The sequence below is a fragment of the Neolamprologus multifasciatus genome, chromosome 12 (genome assembly GCF_963576455.1).
Source record: "Neolamprologus multifasciatus chromosome 12, fNeoMul1.2, whole genome shotgun sequence".
Lineage (NCBI taxonomy): Eukaryota > Metazoa > Chordata > Actinopteri > Cichliformes > Cichlidae > Neolamprologus > Neolamprologus multifasciatus.
In genome coordinates, this window is record NC_140450.1 from 13249595 (window position 1) to 13270476 (window position 20882).

A 20882-nucleotide genomic window follows, 5' to 3' on the forward strand; every position below is an offset into this window, starting at 1 on the left:
ATCATGAATCACTATGATTTTCTTTTAGATATATGGATTAATTCTGTGGTTTTAAGACTGTAGTTATCATTTTTATTTTTTTAATCAAATATTAATGATAGGAGAAGCCAAAAAATGTAGGACATAAAGGTAGGCATGATAGCATTAGCAAAGTCTTATTTGTCCTGCGCCACTTTAAGAACCTCTGAAAGAAAGAGCATTTAATAAAATGACATACTATTCAAATGATCTCCAAATAGTAATGGTCAAATTCAGCCAATGCTTTAGATTTGAGTCCCTCCCTCTACACATACCAGAGATGCCGGTTGTGTTCTCCATTTCACAGAAAACTCACTAGTGTCCAGAAAGCATGTTTACCATCTGTCTCTCTGTCTTCCTTCATGTCTCCACTCCCGCTGTCTCTGTGCCTGATCTGTCTTTGATGCTACTGTTGTCTGGAAAGTTTCCATTGTGATAGAAGTTGTCACAGTGTCTGACATACATGCTTTTTTAGAGGGCATGTCTTCCAAAGGATGTGAAGAAAAAGGACAGTTTGTTTTAGATGTAAGTACAGCTGGAGCAGCAAAGGAGGCTCACTGAAGTCAGGCTGGACTTTCTACATAGCAAACCTTGGAGAAAAAATGGAGTATGCACGTGGTTTAGGTAAAGCATCTTACCTAATTTTGAATGGTTGGACATGTATAAAAGCACTACAGTAGTAGATGTTATAGTAATTTGCTGTATAGAATATAACCTTGTTGTTGTCATTGTAATCAGTTTGTTATTATTCATCCACAGGGTTCACGTCCTTAGGTTTTATCCATGTAATATCTTTGTTTTGTATCACGGAGAGGTTTATAATACTTGCTGGATGGATTAACATCCACAAAACAAGATCGATGTAATCTCAAAGAAACTTGAGAGTTCTGAAAACTGTGGTTTCCCAATGAGAAAGCACTGAAACTCTTTGTTGCTGGTCCTGTGATTCTAGTAGTTGCTGCCAGCTCCTGTTCCATACCTTTTGTACTGTGTCGATAAGAAGAAGAGGCGGAGATTCCCTCCATAGGCTGCTGAACAGAACAATCCAATATGGGCCATAGCTATAAAGGAAGGTATAGATGGGAGCTTCACTGTGGCAGCCTGTCATTCAGGTCCAGGTCCATGGTCAAATTGGCCTCTTTAAGCCCCATTTTTCATCATTAGCATGAGACATAAAACTGATCTCTAAGTAAAGCTCAAAGTCAATTTCTGGTCCAACTAGATAGATTTAGGTGGAAAGTTACCATGGAAACGGCAAAGGGTTAAGTGATTCAGATTTGCTCAGACTCAGAGTGTCTTTCAGTGGCTTTCAGTTTTCTGTGAAAATTACAGACCACCAGCAAAGTTCTTAAAAAAGCTGGCTGTTGAGGCTTTCAGAGGATTGATTTCTATTATTTAAACACAGTGCTTAGATATAGTCTTTGTTTAATATTATCACAGATTCGGTGGGTTTTTTTGTTTGCATTTTTGAGCATCTTCGTCATGCTTTGCAAAAGTACACTCTAGTCGGGCTTTTACTGAAGCCAAGATACTGGTAAAAGCATCCAAATACCACATCCAATTTTCCAACCATTCTTAGAGAAAGAGTAGCAGGATTGCTCTGTATCAGAAAAGGTCTATTATTTTCCAGTAAAAATAAACTGTCTATGCAAAGGTTCTCAGGTTTCTCTATTGTACTAGTAAATTCTCACTAAACTATTAACATGCACATATAACAGCTTCCTTCTGCCTTCTTCAGGGAATATTGCATGTCAGCATGTCACACAGGCCTAGAGACAGGTCAATAATCCTCAGACAACCTCTGGTTACTAGGCAAATGGTTGCTGGTGGTTGCTTGGGCTACCTAAGTGATCTCTTTTGAAAAGCGGGTGCTTTACCAAAAATCTCTTTGTGATTGTCTGTAATTTGCACAGAAAACACAGATTAAGCAGTAGGAAGACTGAAATGTGGAATGAAAACTGGAAATGGAAAACATTTTCCTTCAGATTAAAAGATGCCTTTTTGAAATGTGTTGGTTGCAGTAGTAATGCACATCTTTTACTTTGATGGTGAATGGTCTCTACTGTTTTGCATCACACTTTTGACAGTTGGCGGGTGTTTGCAAACAATGGGAGACCACCACTGTCTGTTATCAACCCCAAAAATTTGATTTGAAAAGGTTTTTGGTGCAGAAACCTCTTAGCGAACAATTTCACTTAATGACTAACGGCGATCTCCAGCAACCAACTGGCAACTGGTTGGAAAAACCGCATCTTTTTCTAGTGAGCCTTTGGTTGCCAAAGTGTCACTGACTAGTCTCCAGGCCTGTTTAACCCGGTCCCTAATCAGACAGGGGGGTGGCAGTGACATTAACAATGCCAAGCCCCAACTTAAAAACAGTTCAACTGGTTAGACTATCAATAAAATGAATTCAGTGTGCACCGAGTCTTTGCCTGTGTACTGAAATGAAATTAAATGTGAGGTATATTTTGGCTTGTGTATATCCCTCTTATTTAACTAAAGCGGCGTGTAGCTGATCCTTTCCTGCAGAGTGCTCAAAGATGAACAGAAACTTGAATATTATTATTATAAACCCAGGGATAAACTTTAAGTACCAAGTTGTCTTTCAAAGGCATGAAAATGCCATTCAATAAAAATATAATTGAAACCAAGAACTCTAATGCAAATAGTTGTCATATTTTTGGTGCTTAACAGATACAGCGAGTGATACACACATGAGACGGTGCTTTGAATTTTTGATTTGGCAATTAAACATTTGCTTCTTAATTGTAATTTCCAAATTAATCTTGGAAAATGTGTGTATTTATTTTATAGCTGCAATTCCCAGGGTAATGTTTTAAAATGCAACGATTTTCAAACACTGGAGTAGGTTTTAACAGTTGATGAGTGTAAAAGCATTCTTGTATGTTTGTGTGTGCATTGTGTGTGTGTGTTTTTTAAAAGAAGTGAAGCTGAAGGGCAAGCTGAGAATTGATGGCTTGCTATAGGCAGAGTGGATACTTCTAATAGTAGGAGTTCCAATAATGAATTTTCTCCAGCTTCCCAGAAAGAGGTTAAAAAGAATAGTGGCTTGTTTTTGTTATGAAATGGTTTTGTAACATGGTTATTGAGTTCAGCCTGTCTGCACTACTTATAAATGCAGCACTCTTACTGTACATACAGCTAGACTTTTTGCCTTGAGAGATGTTTTGTTGTAACGAGGACCATCGCGGTAACAAAATGAGCCAACGTGTTTATTGCTCTGTCAGCCTTAGGCCTCTCCCTCAAGAGCACAAAGCCATACTAATATGGCACGATGATGTTGAGGAGGAGCCCCTTGGAAGGCATTTTACTTCATTTTGAAAAACTCAGGGGAGGTGTTAAGGTGTCGTATCAGTGATGTAATGACAGCTTTCAGTTTGCATTTATAGGTAGCAAATATGTCTCCTTGGGTTCCTTCACTGTGGCTTCTTTTGTCCAATTTGACATGCAACTTAGAGGAGTTGGCGTGTAGAAATACATTAGGACTTGAAACCGCAAGAGAACTGTTGGAAGGTTTTGACAACGTGGTGTAATGACGATGCATTTAAGAGAGTAAAGAATGTGTTTTGGCTTCCTCCAAAGTAGCTTCTGATTTCCATTTGACATGCTACAAAGCACTATTGATTGTTAGAGAAGCAGAACCTCTTCTTCAACAAATGGAAACTGCAAAGTAGGGGCCTCCACAAGCCAACACCTCCTACTCATGCATACTTACATATACACATACACAGTCTTGTGTTTAAAAAAAAAAAGAAGAAAAAACTAGAATGTGCCACTCTCGAGGGAACTGAGGGCTTAAGCCACCGAATAAATGACAGGTAATTTTCAGTTGAGAGTGGAGCATACAGGCGAGTGAGGCAATCAATCACTTTGGTGATCACCCATGCAGATTTGAGTTCTCTCTGGCATCATCAAGGCCGATGACATCGATAGACCGAGACGAGATTGCTTGACAAGTGTGTGAGAGAGTACTGTTCATATGGTAGGACAGGAGATTGATTTCCCAAAATAATAATAATAAAAAAAAAGCACAAAATGTTACCATTGTTCAGACATTGGTGTGATCACTGATAAGTAGGTAGCAGTTACTTTTTTGTGAAATATATGAGAAGGATAGGCCAAGGTTTTTATGGATTTTCTTTCCCCCAAGTGTGTCTGAGATGGCCACAGCTGGAGCAAAGTGGATCTATTGATCCTGGGAGTTTCATTTTTCAAACATAGTCATCTTTCAGAGCCGGCTTCGATTTTTGAAAAATATACAGTGCGCTTTCAGATAATTTTATGGCCTTTTTGTCACAGTATACAGTGGAGAGATGTGAGGAATTTCAAGGTAGGTGGTAGTTTGTGGAAGACGGATAGCTATACTTCTCAGACGGGCTGGAGCTATTTACTTTGCTTGACCGCGTGTTCAAACAGGGGCTGTGGGTCATAACTTTATAATAATTTGGTATTAATTAGTAATTCCATCAGATGAATTCTATGTAAAATGCTTCCCAGACACATCTTCAAATTGCTTGTTTTGTTCCATCAATAGTCCAAAACCCCAAAATATTATATTGGCTGTTGGCAAACCATAGGCATCAATCATTAGAATTGTTTCAAAACAGCTGTCTGCTGATGAATTTATGACATATTAATCCAGCGCCACTTTTAAGATGAATTTCGCTGTGTCAGCAGGATCCCCAGTGGATGATTTTAATTAGAAAAGATGAGATTCGATACATTTTAGTTCTTTTTTTCAAACATCCACCATCTATCAAACACATTTTGACTTGTAACTAACAGTTATTTACATTAAAAGTTAATCATTTTGTTTACAAAATGTCAAAGAAGTAAAATGACATTGAACCCGAGGCAGCCTTTCCAAATTGATCATTCTGTCAGGCCAGCAGTTCACAACCCCAAAGAAAAGGAGAGAAAGGCTTATAAATGCCTTTTCACCTTGAAACCATTGATACAGATAAAATATTGATAAGCAAAAATGACTGCAGATTAATTTTCTGTCACTCCGCTAACGGTTTCACTTCTAGGAAGAATATTGTTTAAAAACTCTGCATTACACACACTGCAAAAGAAAAGGCCTAGCAAAGCTTTTACTTAAGAAGGACTTTCACTAAATTACACTTGGTTGGTTAATCTCTGCACGCCCTCTATTAGCTCTGTGTTTTTGTCTATTTATTTATTTTTATGAGTTAATAATTTGAGTTTGTGACCTTTTGCTTTCTTTGCTTTACCCTCTGGTCCTCTGTCCGCGCTCTTCTTTCTCCTACAATTTTCAGGTCAAAGTAATAAGCCGGAAAGAGGCTGCGAAAGGCGAAAAAATGATTATGAGAGCAACGAAAAGAGCATCACTTGTGTTGGTTGCTTACACTATCACCTCAGAGAAACGGAAAGAGAGAGCGAGAGAGTCGGATGCTATTAGATTATACAAACAAAAAGCTTACTGCCCACAGTGTCTCATCGTGGGTAGTCAAGTGGTCAGGGAGCGGTTATGTCATCACTGACAGTTGATGCCCCGTGTTGCCCAGCAGCAGGCCATGGTAACACCGCATACACGAACACCCTGCTGGTCTTTAAAGGTCTGCTTGTTGTGTGGACTTGACAACAACACACACCAACACAAACAAGCCTGTCCTTCTGTTGTGACCCGCTTTGACTTCCACGCCAGAACTCTTCTGCAGGGGATGAGTGGGCGTCAAAGATCGGCCTGTCCTGTCTTAAGTGCACGTGTAAACGGGAACGACTTGTTTCCTAAAGTTCAACATCAGAGTTGTGTCTCGCCGAGGGGCTTTTATCATGTAGTCCTTTTTGAAAGTTTAACACTGAGTGCTTTAATCGTGGACGTAGCACAATTATTTTATGATGCTAACACAGTGAGTCTTTCTTATGGAACTTTACGCTTCATTAAATAAAAATTATCTGTTGAGAATGTTATTTCATTTGCTTTGAAGTCTTGATCGAAGCAGAAGAACCTTTCATATTTCAGAGGATTTCCTGCAACTGCCAAAGAAGTCACTTCTTATGCAAAGCTGCTGGATAGGCATGAAGATGGATTGTTAATAGAATGTGTTGCAGTGTGTTCAGTAATCATTATTAATCTCTGTGTCGGCGGATTCTTTCTCGGCTCGGCCCAGTGTTCATAAAGCTCGGTTAATTAGACTGATTGATTAGATGGTGATGATTCAGAGCTCTCATCACAGCTCCTCATCCCGTCAGCTCTCTAATAAGATCAGATTGCGCTCATATTCACGTATTCCCCCGTGCACGCACACACACACACCCACCGAGCTTGTTTAGCCTGTCATGCCACCTCCCCGTTTTTCTCATCTTTGCGACTGGCTGTCTGTCACATACATATTCAGACAGGATTTACAGGCATGGAAGAAGCAGCCAGGCTTGCCAAAGCTATACACTGAAGACCAGAAGCTACATTATGTTAACATGAAAAGATTGCAAATCTCTCATTCGCCCTTATTCGCCTCTCCCCTTTCTTCTCCCTTGTCTCTCACTGCTATCCATCCTGTTTTCCAGTCTCATCATGTCTCATAAATATGACTTGTCTTCCTGTTTAGCCAAGAAAAACATTGCAATGGATAGCATGAGTTTAGGAACCTCACATCTGTCTAGACTGTGCTGTGTTCTTGACCTACGTGTGCGCTCCATGCGTCTTTTTGTGGACCTTTGTGATTACTTTCATGTCTGTATGGAAAACAGCATACACACAAATGTATTCGCAAACTTAAATGTGAATCAGCTTTGCTAAAGCTTTAGCAGCAGATCAATATTCATGCACAGCTCCAAGCAAACCGCCCTGCACTTAGTGCACAGTGCCTGCTCATCAGCACAGTAAAGAGACTCTCCCTAGCTGTAGTAAAAGTTTATGACTTTCCGTGTTGCTTTTGTCTCCAGGCAGCGGATATTACAGAGGATGATAAGTATTCATTTAGATTTTTGCCAGATCACCAGTCCTTCGTGTCAATACAGCCCATCTGAGCTCTTTAAAAAAGAGACAAAGTTTGGTGTGTGTACATGTGTGCGCATCTAAATGTGTGTGTGTTCCAAGGCTGTGATGAACCCAGTGCAATATCACCCCTAAGAGAGTATTTATGGAGAAAATGATTACCTTGGAAAAAAACAGAACTTTGATGAAAATTGTCCCACTTCAATTTGTACCTGGAAGGCTTGCAGTTGGTGTCCTTGTTTATGGGTAATATTGGAAACCTGTAAAACTCAACAGTACCAGATGCTTTCATAAAGAAATCACAATCATCAGTGGGTTTTTTGTAGTGAGCCTGAGCTTCTTTTTCCTGGAAAATGGTAGCGCATGAAAAACTGGGACTGCAGCTGCGACTAAATTTTGCATGGGTATGTTTTTTTAAAATAGAAGGCCATATTAAACAAAGTATTGACCTGCTAGGCCCTGGAGTGAGTATTAGGCTGCGCTGTCATAAATCTTCTGAGAGGTAAGACTACTCTCTAAACCTGATCGTCCATAGCTTTTTAAGCTCCCTTTGAATCCCACCTTCACACTAAGCAAAAGTAGATACTCAGTACCTTAATCTTCCCTTATATCTCCTTTTTCTTGCAAAATCGATTCAAATTTAATTCCATGGTCCACTCAGTTGTCTAGCCACCATCGCAGTTTCACTGTGTCTACACAGAAAGCAGAGCATGAGCAGCATGTTTAGCAGAAAAGCAGCAGTGAGCTCTCTGTCTGTGTATTTTCACAGTAGGCGTTTAAATGTTGAGTGTAGGTTATCTGTGTTTTGGAAGTGCGCACAGCCCAATGCACAGTGACAGGTGGATGGGAGGTCACACTTCACACCGACTGGCTCAAGTAAGTAATTAACCTACTGTATGTAACAAAAAAAGGATGTAGCCACCATTGGACACACATTGGCTTCCTGTTTTTGAAGCCTTTAGCATTGTAGTCTAAACAATCTTGTTTTTTCCAAAGCTAGAAGTAACCATATGTGGAAAAAGGGGTTAAACACTAAGCTGTCTGCTGGCAGTAACAGCCAAAGTGCATCCATACTCTGTGTAAGGGCATCAACCAAACAGATATCGGGTAATTTGTGCCAGTAACCTACCAAATAGCTACTAGCAACTGTGAAAGACACTGAAAGTGGCCACAGCCCAGATAATGGGAACTTTAAGGCTCAATGCAACTCACATGGGTGAGTTCACTTCCTGTATAGTTGTCATGAAGCGAAGAAATTGTTAGTAGACCAAATCCAGTTTTTTTTTTTTTTTTTTTTTAGACCAGGCTGTAAAAGCGTTTATTGCTACTGAAAGAACATCACGATTGACTCTCTTTTGGAACCAACCTCAAACAGGCCACTGGAGGGACTGCAGTTTTTAGCACTTTCCCATTAGCCTTTTTTATCACCCTGTTAGGTTGCTTGATTTTGAGGGGGGGGGGGGGGGGGGGATTAGTTTTTCCAAGAAACTCAATTTCCTCATGTGTATGTGTTGGATGAATAACAGTCTCTCTCGGTGATTGAACTGGCTTTATCTGGCTTTATCTATGTGTGTGTTTCTGGAATATGTCCGTAAGAAAGCAAGAACTTGTGGAAAGATGTATTCATGATGTGTTGTTTTTGTTGGTAAAGAATGAATAGTTTTAACAGGAGATGAAAATGAACAAAATCTGGAAAGAAAACAATCTTTCTGATCTTTCGGTTTCCATCTCTTAACCTGACGTTTGATGGAGGCAAACAAGTTGTATGATTGACCGTATTGACAAGCTTAAATAGCCTCATTGGATGAGAAGTGGCCCTTGGGTGCTGCCACAGCGTTTTGAAAAGAACAGGCGGCGAGACAAAAAACCACACATTCATGTACAGCACTACCCCATTTTGCTACCACAGCAGTCTTAACAATTACCTTCCAGCTCTTTAACACACACATGCACGCACACGCACACACACAAAGGCTATCTTTATGACTGCAGCATTTCCACCATTCCAGCTCGCTGTGTTTTTCTGCTTTCCTTACCTCCTTCACCCAGAGACCATTAAACTAGATCCCTTCTAAAAGGCTTTAAGGTCTCTCTTGGCTAGCCACTACTTCTCCAAAGCTCTGCCATGACTCTTTTCATGTTTTTAAATCAAAGTCCATGAAAGGTTGAGGGGGAGGAGCGGGAAGCAAAGAGAAATTTGGGATGGGTTTTTGTGTTTGTGGGTTGGAGACAAATCTTAGTTATAAACCCATATGGTGTTACTCACATTCACACAGGGACACACACATGCACGCACACTCACATACACGGGCTTAATCTGATACGGTACATGGCCTCCTGGCCTGTTCTGCTCTGGTGGGATTTAACTTTTTTTCCTTCCCTGTCTCCGTTCTCACCTGCTGAGAGTTACTTTAGATTTGTAACCTGCTCTCTTGTGCGTCCATACGCGTGCGCACACACTTGACTGCACCCACACAGTCCTGCAACACAAACAGCCGTATGAAAGACAGTCTGGAGGTGGCGTCTGCTATGACTCCTTGACTCCCTTACAGAAGGTTCTGATTTAGGGATGAAGGTGGTGTGCGGCTTTTTGATTTTGCTGGTAGTCAACCTGAAAATGTTTTCCTTGATGGTTTTTTGGCAGACGCCATGTTGGGAGAGCCGTGGCCAGCTCACTTCACCTGCCAGCTGCTCAGATTAGGCTGGTCCAGCTGGAGTTTTTTTTAAGTTTCATACTCAAAAGACAACTCTGCTTTACTCTTCTCCATATCTCTACCTGGCCCTGCAGATCCGGATCCATATGCATCAGTGTCTCCAAGTGGGATAGCTGACTCACCTTCACTTATTCTTTCCTGACTGAGTGGGGAAGGGAAGTGTGGTGGGTTCAACCTGAGGCACTTTTAAGGTGCATCCAGTTATTGATTGTGCTAAAAAACCGCACTCTGTGCAAAGCTCAAAAAGTACTACAGCTTGTATATACAGCAATGTCCAGGAAGAGCACTTGTTCTGTTTTGTAGGATTTAAATATTACACTGGAAAAAAAAAATCCTTCAAAAGCTGCACCGAACCTCATATACTGCCCTCCTTAGCACTCCTTTTTTGATGATTCAATCTATTTACTCTAAACAGGGCGTAATGTTTAAGGCTTCTTAAGAAGGTGACTGATAGGTTCTAAATTACCCAAGTCATACAAGTGTTAGGCGTTTGAAAAGAAGGGAGGAATGGGACTTCTTTTTTTTTTTTGGATTGTGAAGATGTTTCACGTCTTATTCAAGAGATTTTTTCCAGGTCTAAAACAACTGATTGCGATTCTCAGGGATTTAACCCCTAGTGGTTTCACACTCTTGGAGGCAATTCCGTTTGTCGACTCATTATTGATTATGTGAGTAGTCAAATGAGCCAAGGTGTGTGTGGTTGATCCTTGTGAAAGGAAATTCCCTCCATAAAGGGATATGGACTAGAGCTCTTCACACGTCAAACTGTTGTCAAAATGAGCTGAACGTTATGGATTTGTGTTGGCAATATACATATATTATAATTGTTGTATATTGTTTTTTGGTTTTGTTTTTTTTGCCTCAGGTGTTGACACAAGTTTGTGTCATTGATATCACGATATGTCTTTATAGCGGATTATAGCAGTAATACAGAGGAAGATTCTGATTCTGATATCCTTGTGTTCTGTAGTGTAGAAAATTCTCCTGTCGACGTGCAACATTAAATATAGATATAACTCTGCATGCGGGTTGATCAATAAGAATGTAAATCTACAGCCACACTAGCAGCTCTGTGAGAATATTTGTCATTTTCAGAATTTTCTGCTATGTGCAAAAAAGTGGTTAATATTACCTTTGCAGGTATTCACTTAAAGTACAGGACAAATTTCAGCTTGACTACATTTTAAAAAAAGTTTGCTATTTATTCAGCAAACTATTGCTGAGTCTTGATTTAAAACCTAATGAAAGTAGAGACAACTACCACCCACAGAGCACAGTTAAATATGGCAAAAAGTTTAATTTTCAAACGCCAGCTTTTGTTTTTACCTGGTAAAATTAGATGCTCAGAGGTCTACTCCTGGATCATCTTTTTAGTTGCTGGATTATAACCTTAAAAGCTATTCTCACATTTTCAGTCACACTTCTTTAGGAACCATTTTACACTTTAAAGGCACTTTAGCTCCATACTGATAAGGTAAAAGACAAAGCTTTTAGCTTCATACGAGGTGTTTTGCCCAGATAACTTGACTTGGTGAAAGATAAATGGACACCTTGTTCTTTCTTTTTGTGATTTCTTTACCCCCTTGAGTTTTCCATCTTACTCTACCTCGACTCAGTAACCTTTAAAGCAGCCTTGTGAGGGGGAGCGGGGCAGTGAGGCAGGGAAGAAGAAAGAGAGAGAGAGCAGTTTGAATGTAGGACAGCATCAAGGAAATGAGGAGTCTACAAGTATATAGAATGATCAGTAAAGAATTACAAATAAGTAGTTTGATCAGCCTCAGACGTGACACTATGGGAATAGGTTGCTAGTATTAGATGTCTGATCACAGTTCTACACTGACAAGAGGTTTGACCATAGAGGACATGCAGTACTGTGCAGGAGTACAGTGAAAAATCTTACTGACTGATGATGCTGCAGTGAAGTAGTTTGCAGTAACCTTCTATGTGTCCCTTTGAGTATTCTTAAACTATCCTGCCTTTCAGTGTTTTTTAGGCATGAGTGCTTCTTCCAGACTTCTAGTAATTTAGAATAAAAATATGGAGCTGTTTATTTCCTTTGAAACATATCAGATATATTTTAGTCTCAGTGCGCTGAATCTGATAAGGAAATGTTGGTGTCTGGATGCATCCATTTCTATTTGATGGGCTTTTTTTGAACATATTCCGATGTACTTTTCCTGACTTGCTTTTGGGGAATCTCAAAAGTAAATATGGATGAGTTTGACAGAGACGCCTAGAAAGCATGATTATTTCTCTCTAATGTTATTTGTTGTTTGTTTGCTTTGTTTTCTCAGTTAATCAGTGCTGTCAGTTCTCTCTCCTTTTTCTCTTCTTATTTTGTCTTTGTGATTGATGAAGAATTTGAGGAAGCGCCGAGGAAGCCGACAGAGAGGACAAACAATCTTCCACATATTGTTGCAGTGTTGAGTGTAGCGAAGGAGGTGAAGGTGCTATAAATGCCCATATTGATGACTACAGTGGAAGCTGGTGGAAATGTTCTGCTTCCCTATTGATCTAAGATCCATTATGAGCGGTTAGTAGACAGCTGGGTGAATGATGGGGAACGGTCTATCCATCATAAGTCGATGCCCACAGTGCTTGGCACACACTTTTGACTTCTTTTTTCCTTTTCTCGCCTCTGATTCTCCTTTTCTCTTCTGTTGATCAACACAAAGCCTGTTGGAATAAGAGAGCAGACATTTTGGCTCAAATCTGACAGCACCAGTCTGCACACGCTACTGTTGAAAGGCACTCTTAATAGATTTTTTTATTCGTTATTTATTTATTAAGCTGGCAAGGTCATCTTTAACAGCAATCTGCACGAGACAGAAAAATGGGAATCCTGATGTTTTTCACTCTGATTTTAACACGTTGACTCTCAAAATCTGAATGAATGAAACATGTTGGACGAATCCTTCTCTGCTCTTCTGTTTTCCAGGTCACTGATCAGTCTATGCGGGCAGTAGCAGAACATTGTCCTGAGCTGCAGTTTGTCGGCTTCATGGGATGCCCCGTGACCTCTCAGGGAGTCATCCATCTGACTGCGGTGAGTATGACAGCTATTCTTTACTTGTTTGCCGTAGTTTACCTTGTGTCCTCAGTGAAGGCCCAATCTTCTGAGCTCCAGCAGTGTGTTTACTTACAGTAAAGTAAAAGTGCATCCTGTTGAGCCACTTTAAAGAAGACTAATTTCTCTTTTTCACAGTAATTACTTGTAGCAGTAAATGTCACCACAAGTTCTGGCGTGACCAACATTTTCGTCTAATCCTGTTACTACAGGTCAGCTCTGTGCATTGCCACAGGCCGTGCATTGTCCCCAGGAGGGGAAGTTTAACTTTTGGAGAGTAAACTCAGTACACCGGTGTGTATTTTATCTCAGACTTAGTTTTGAAGTTATTTCTCGTTAACTTTTAAATCTCATGAAAGCCTAATGAGATGAATCCTAATAATACACTGCTGTTCTGACTACACCCTGCTGTTTGGATATTACCATGCTAATGAGCAGGGCTCCGTGCTTAAAGGCGTTCCATGCCATATAAACATGGACACACATGCACCCACACACGGTGATTGCCTGAATTGAATTCACCAGAAAAACACTGCACCTTATTTTTCTTCTCATTTATTTTCTCCCCCCCAGCCTAACACCCACATAGGACGTTTGTGCACCCACGTGCGGATGTGCATGTCATGTCCACGTCCACGCATGCTCGTGTAATACAATTCCATTTGCGTTCGATGTACTCCGGTGTACACTTGAGTGTGCGCGTACCTCTGTGGACCTGTGTGCTCCCATTCCTCCTCAAATGCAATTACAGTTGTGTTAATAGGACTGAGGCACCCGATGCCACGCTGCATTATTAGATTAAACAGCAGATTAATTTGTGCTCATGCTTTTGGCCCCCTATCATCTCTGCAGCCTCTGCTGACCTTGGCCATGGTGTTGTAGACAGACAGTAATGAAGCCAGCCAGTCATAACAGCATTAGCATACATGGAGGTGGACGCGTACATACACCTCCGCCCTCACGCACGCACACAGTCTAGCACACCTCATTATTATTTATTACAGTATTAACCAAGGTGAAGTTTTAGGAGTTCAGGCGAACAAGTTCATAATTCTGATAATGTTTATATATTTTTTTTGAAAGATGCAGATTTGTCACACAAGGCGAGGCTAAAAGTCCTGGAAGGACAAAAACAAAAACCAGATTCATAGTGGCTTGTTTTGATTGTGTGGTCACCCAGTCGACGTCAACTGCACATGTTAAAATTGTCTGGTAGTTGTGTTCTTGGAGGCAGTGGTTAGCAACTCTACTGGTAAATGTACCTCCGGAGAAGCTATGGAGTGGACTTTGTGGTAAAACTTTTGTTTACTTTTGTCTTCGAAGTACAAAAAAAAACGCTTTCAGCCTCATCACGTCTTTCATTATGCGATGTAACCCACGTACACACACAAAAAAATATATAAATAAAGAATATGTTGCATTATTGTAACAATAACAGCAAAATAGTTTAACCAGCCCCCACTCTTTAATTGATAAGAACTTCTATGCTACGTGACTGTAATTGTGCTATATGAGACTGAAGAAGACTCGGATGGAGTGAGGAAATGTTTCTCCCGCTGAATCAATTTTCTGGGTTTTATGCTTGATGTTAATGTAAAAAAAACCAAACAACTTGGTCAGTATGTTATTACTAAATGATTCCAAGCGCTCAAATTCTAACTATACTGTAACTATATTTGATTGAGAGCGCTTCTTCATGCCTTATTTAAAATGTAATGGCGCTCGTTCTTGTTGCTCACAATTAAATCAAAAATAACTCGCTTTTTCTCGAAGGGAGTTGCTATTTAAGCGCTGCAATGATCTTAAATTCTGAAATATGGCGGGCTGGAAATGTTTCAGAGATAACATTTTATTCATTTGGTTTGATTCATCTCTTTATGTTTCTTTTCTCTTAGCCTCCGTTTTGCTGTCTCTTCCTCTCTCCATCCCTCTATAATCTCTGACAGTAATTATCTCATTTAGCAGTTGATTCCTCCTCTCATTGATTCCCACTCGGTCCCAGCCACTGTCGACTGAAAATCATATTCTCTCTTTTAGAATCGTTGCATTTCTGATGACTCCGTGGACCCGCATGCCATTCCAGGACTGTAGCGCTGCTCTCTTGTTCGATTATAGCGCGCTCCCTCCCACTTTCTTCCTCCCTCGATCGCTCTCTCTTTCTCTCCCTCTTGCTGATAATCTTCCTAGCCTCCTCACTTGCTACTCAGCTATGTGCAGGGAAAAAAAGGAAGAAAAGAAATCCATTACTTTTATTAACTTCTCTCTTATGACACACTCATTTCAGATTGATAGCCTTTTTATACCGACATTTCAGAAATTAATGTCTGAGAAAATCAATTGAAATCATATTTTCTAAATCAAGTGAGCCGATGGTAGAAATAGGCCACCCGCGGTGATAAGTTCGATGCAGATGGTCTGTAGAGTAACTGTAAAGCTGTAGCCTTTACGCTCCTCTGATGGTTTTTCCGTGTTTCAGTATCACAGGAGCTGTGCTGATCCGTGCAACACAACTCGATATTTGTAGCGAGGCGCTGTTTGATAAATCATCATCTTGTTAATAACTAAAAGGCAAAATCAAGATCTTTGCTGGCTGTAAACGTAGAGCTTTCTAATGGAAAAACAAGTAACACTTTTCCTTTCTGGCTGTAAATGAAACATTATATGCTGTTTCAAACGTGAGAACAAAAACTGATGATTTTAAGAGTAAACGCGTGTCTAATGTGGCTTAGTGTTTTACTGTGCCAGGGATATACTGTAAAAATTTCTTTACGGCTGCTTTTAGATTAAAGCTCAAAGTTGGCTCGAAGCTCTTGACATTAATAAAAGTTTTATTGATGAGGCTTGTCACATCCCAAGGCTGTATAATGGATACAAAACATCTCGGGGTGGAGGCTTTGTGGGTGTCCCGAAGCTTTCAGCGATTCGGCGCTCTCCCTCTCAGCAGCTAATTTGAAAACTTTATGTATATGTGTTCGTCTGTGTAGATCCGCTTGAGATTAATCATTTTCCTAATTCGGTTTCAGAGGGTTCACCCTTTAGTGAAGTCTGCGAGAAGCTGCAGAGGTGGAAGCACAATAGGTTTAGTGTGTGCGTCTGTGGTTGTAGGCGTAAAAGGGTGGAAGGTTCGCTCTGCAGATGCGATTGTGTGTCTGTGCGTATCGTTGAGAAAATAGATTTGCGTGTATCTGAGATGAGGATGCATGCTGTGTTTTCTGTGCTGTCTCTTTTCCTCTCTGGCAGTCTCTGATGCACTTTGCTGTTACCTGCACCAGCAGAGTCATTATAAAACTCTTTAAACAGTGCCGTTACCTGTTTATGTCTCTTTCTCTCTCCAATCTCTTTCTGGCTTTAGTCTTTGTCACTCAGTATGTATCTCTTTGTCTTTTACTCATGCGGTATGTGTTTTGTCTTTCTCACTCACACACACACACACACACACACACCCTCCCTCTGTCTCTCCATCTTCCTGTCAAGTGGTGCTCTTTTCTTCTGGTAGTGATTAAGTCCAAGGTCGGCTCTATCAGAGAGCCAGTGTTTGAGAGCAGCTCTGGGTGCCAGAGAGCCTTCATTCCCCGGGCCTTAGATGTCCCACTGATGGCTTCCCTTTGCTTGTCATGCCTACTCACAATGCTCCTCCTCATACATCAGCCTATCGCTGCCCTAAGACACCGTGGGCCTCATCATGCCTTTGTGTGTGTGTGTGTGTGTGTGTGTGTGTGTGTGTTTGTGTGAAAGTTCCCGCCCAAGGCAGAGGGAGATGAGGCCAACCACATAACAAATGGAGAGACTGTTGAAGAATGTGTCAGACATGAAAAGGGGTATATTTGGAGACTAATAACTATGTGTTGTCTTCCTCTGATGTGCAGAACTTGGATGTTTCTGGTCTTAATTTGGGGCCTTGTAGATTAATTCAGCCGTGCTGCTCCAGTGGTTTTTGTTGTTCTTCCTGAGAAAAAGTTAGGACCTTTGAGGAATGCTCTCTAAATTTGACAGAATTGGACCGTGAGTAATACCTCATTCTCTCTGTGTGTTTATGAGCAAATAAAACAGTCTGGTTTATGACAGGGAAGCTATTTAATTTCATAACCAGCATCATATGTTCTATCCATCGTGATGGCTCAGTGGAGTGGTATGCACTCGCTACATCTTGACTTCAAATTTGGCTTACAGCATATGAATGAATGAAAAAAGAAAGAGAGGGAGACAGAAGTAAGAAATTATTGATTTCTTTTAATTAAATTTTTTCTGTTAGTTCCCACAAGCAGAATATAAAAAAATCACAAAGGTTAAGATACAAGTCTTCACCCACTGCCACCTTGGAGCCCTCCACCGCCGCTCCCACCCAACATCGAAAAAAGTGGTGTCTGCCGGCCTCTTATCGCCCCCGCCCCCCCTGACTGGAGCATAGAAAATACATAATCAGAGTGCCCTGTGTCAAACTGATAACCCCCAACACAAACCAAGAAGTAAGTGTGTTTGTGTTCACATTTATGTGTACATATGTGCGCGTCACTGTGTACTTGCGCATCTGTGTTGTGTCTCAGGGGTGGTAGAGAGGATAAAGGGGAAAGAAGCAGCAGAGGGATTTGGATGAAAAAAAAGGTAATGGGGTTGTGGGGGTCGCAGAATGAGTCAAAAAATTGTAATAATAATTTTCTTGACTGCTGTATGGAGGAGATTGGGGGATTTATGAATATAATGAGGAGAGAAGAGCCTAAGGATGATGTGCGTCTCTTGCAAGAGTAATTGAAGAATAATTCATTTGGCTGTAAGACTTTTAACTCAGAGACAGACAGAGATAGAGAGGTTTTTGACCTCTGGAGGGAGGGATATCATGTCTCATTATTGGCCTAACTAGTGTCGCTGTGCCGTGACTGCCAACCAGTGCTGTCACTTCGGTTTGTGCGTGCGTGCATGTGCGTGTGTCTATATGGCCATTTGGCAGGAAAAACCAACCGTCTCTATCTCCTTGAGCTTTTTCCTCACCACTGAGTTTGTTATCAAGACCAACACATGCAGGATTAGTGACTGAAAGGGAGAAACAGAAAGTGAAAAGGGGGGTAGGAGAGGGAAAAGAAGTGATAGACAGTAGATGGGCACGCGACAGATAAAGAGCAGAGTTAACCACACACACACACACATACAGGGATCAGCTCACTGGTCCATGGCTGATGCAGACAATGTATTTGTGATATCAGATCCATGGCCTGTACCAGTTTTTCTTTTTTTGTTGCCTCAGTCCTTTTTCAAATATTCATATCATTCTGTCCGCTCAGGTCTGTATGCTATTAAATGCGTGTGTGTGTTTTTCAGAGTGTGTGTCTGGGAGATTGGGGGGCTGGGCCATGATTTAGGCTTACCGCAGAGGGATTGTCTCGACACAGCTTTCTTCTGTCTGACTGAACTGTCTGGGATGTTCCGATATGGAGAAAAAAAAGCAGACAAAGACGGCGCGTGCATGCATGAGTGCGCACTCGTATTCACCTAGTGACACCGCTGCCATTCGTCCCACCTTTTTGCCCCTGCTTCAGCCTGTCTCGCACAGTCCCAAACACATGCGGACAGCCGAGCAGACACCTCAGCAACACCTTGTGACTTTGACTTCTTGCTCAGGACTTTGAATACACTTGAAAGTGACTGGCTAAACTTTGTCTAGGCGATTTCGACTAGTCTCTATTCATGTTTGGCGGTCTAGGAATTTAAATGCTGATAGTTTTACTTAAAAAAAACCAAAACAAAAAAAACAGTTCTTGCAAGCATGGACTGTTTTTTCTTTGGTATATTGAGACCTGTTTTAACTGACCAAATTCACATAGTAAATCTTGATGTGGTTAAAAATTTACTACAGTAATGAAACAGCAGCAGCTCATATTTTCCAAATCTAACATGTTCGGTATTTATGACTAAAACAATGCTCACTCTGTCTGTGCTTTTTAAATGTCATCCCACTTCATGTCAACTGGGATACTGAGGTTGATGGACAACTACAGCCATGAACTCATGCTGTTTTTGTGCCAGCGCTCAAACCATGACATCATATCCTCTGCACGGGGTCTACCAGGCCTCAACTTCCTGCTTGGCATCGTCAGCCTTGTGTAAATATATGTAGTAATGGCACAGGTAGTTATAGCTCCGTAGTCTGGCACGAAACACACACACTCACACTGACTGTATGACATATACTAATGTAATAAAGTGCCAAATCAACCTCTTCAAATTTCAAACCTGTGCTTATGCTTGGCTGAAAAACATCTTTGTAACAGCCAGTTATTCTCCCCCCCCCCCCCCCCCCCCCCCCCCAATTTAACGTGATATTTTGTATTTGACCTCCGACTGAGGCTTTTCTTTTTCTTTTCTTTCCTTTTTTGGGACAAAAGCTTCTAATTAGAGCAGGCAAAAGCCAAACGGCTTGTAGCGTGGAGATCTCAACTGGTCATGTGGAGTGAATTAAACAACCTCTTTTTATAAAAACGTGTTGCTGCACCTTCGTCTCAGACCAGAACAGCTTTCTCATTCAGCTTTTGTCATTTGTCTTTGCTTTTCTCTTTATTTTTGGATGGATGAGTTTGAGCAATACATGAATTGGTTTGGCGCCGGAATCTCATTAAATTGAGATTCACATCCTTTGTTGTGATTTTCAGATTTGTCGCATTTTACGTTTTCAGTGTTGTTTCTGCTTTGTAGGAAATAATGAAATTGAAGTTTGATTTTTACGACTTTAGAAAAATGTATTCATTGGTATTGAAGTTTAAAATATCTCGTCATTTACAATATGTATTTAACTACTTATGATTACAGTAATTCTTTCATAACTATATTCTTAATATTGCTGTAGATATAAATAATTATATTGAAACGTTTCTCGTGCAGTTATTTATCGTGAAATAAGTATTCAGACAGTGATTAACAGACAGAGAAAAATGGGAAATTCTTGTATTATAAGGGCAGAAATGACAAAAGAAAACAGTCTATAGAAAATAAAGTAAAATAAAGTAAAATAAAGCACCTTAGTAGTAGAGTAAACTGGCAAAATAAAATAGAAAAAAAATCTCAGTAAGTGAAATAACTGAGATTCATAGCAGAAGGGCCATACAATACAGTGATATTACAATATTGTATTGTAATATAATATAATATAATATAATATAATATATTGTATTTGTTAAAGCAAAAGTCCGTAAAGGTTTGCAAAAATATTTCTTAAATAGGCAAAAATAAAACTGTTCATTATACATGATTGGAGCGTGTTATAGCATTCAGTTATGGGAGCAGTATTATTTAAGTATCATGCCAACAATACACTGTAGTGCTCTAATGGTTTCATATATTTTTTAATTGGACTCCCTAATCTATGCCAATACAATGTTTTTGATACATTTGTAAAAACTCTGAACCTTTAAATGAAAACAGTTGAGTCTAAAGTAAATTAGATGGAAGTAAAATTTATTCAATGTGAGCTATAAGTTCTTCGAAATTGTAGTTTATTACACTGTTTCATATGACTCTCCTTAGATGCTTTGCACCACTGAATTCTGTCCATGTAAACATGGGTTCATATATTATTCCTATAATTGCTGTGCACATAAATTCCTGCACCATGCATGTGTTTGCGGGGCAGGAGCGACACGCTGGCCTCAGAGCAGCTGGATTTTGTAGGTTTTCTCTGTTTTTTATGAACGGCATGAATAATTATCCAGGTGTTGCTGCCAACTCAGAGGAGACGAGTCAGACTCTGCCTAGTTACAGACCTCAGCCAACGAGGAGAAAAACCTGCCGAAACACTCACCAAATCCCTGCTCTGTATTCTCTTGCTCTGCGCCTCTCTCTCTGTCTCTCACTAGTTTTCTCTCTGTGTATTTTTCTCTGTTTCGGTCTCTTTTGCCCCGGTGTGAGTTTGAAACTTGTTTTCTTTCTCATCTCGCTCTATAACTCGCATGCTTTCTCCTTGCCCTTTCTCTCCATTTATTTATTTGTTCTCCCTTTTTTTTTTGATTCACACAAATACTTGGGTGTAAAACAAGCTATAATATGAGAGGAAGTTATTAAATACGCTGGGAGTATTAAAGCCTTTCACATCTAAATCAGATTATATCTATCAGCA

At 40.4% G+C, this 20882-nt stretch overlaps 1 protein-coding gene across 3 annotated transcripts in view; it reads left to right on the plus strand.

Moving 5' to 3' along the window:
- The window catches only part of fbxl17 (F-box and leucine-rich repeat protein 17), a 227138-nt gene that overhangs the window by 63001 nt on the left and 143255 nt on the right, over positions 1 to 20882 (plus strand). For all 3 annotated transcript variants that reach the window (XR_014877342.1, XM_085181180.1, XM_085181181.1), the window contains exon 7: positions 12653 to 12760. Coding sequence is in view for 2 of the 3 variants with exons in the window: in XM_085181180.1 (XP_085037306.1) it covers positions 12653 to 12760 (108 nt within the window). In the remaining variant the exon portion in view is untranslated. The remainder of the gene's footprint in view (positions 1 to 12652; positions 12761 to 20882) is intronic.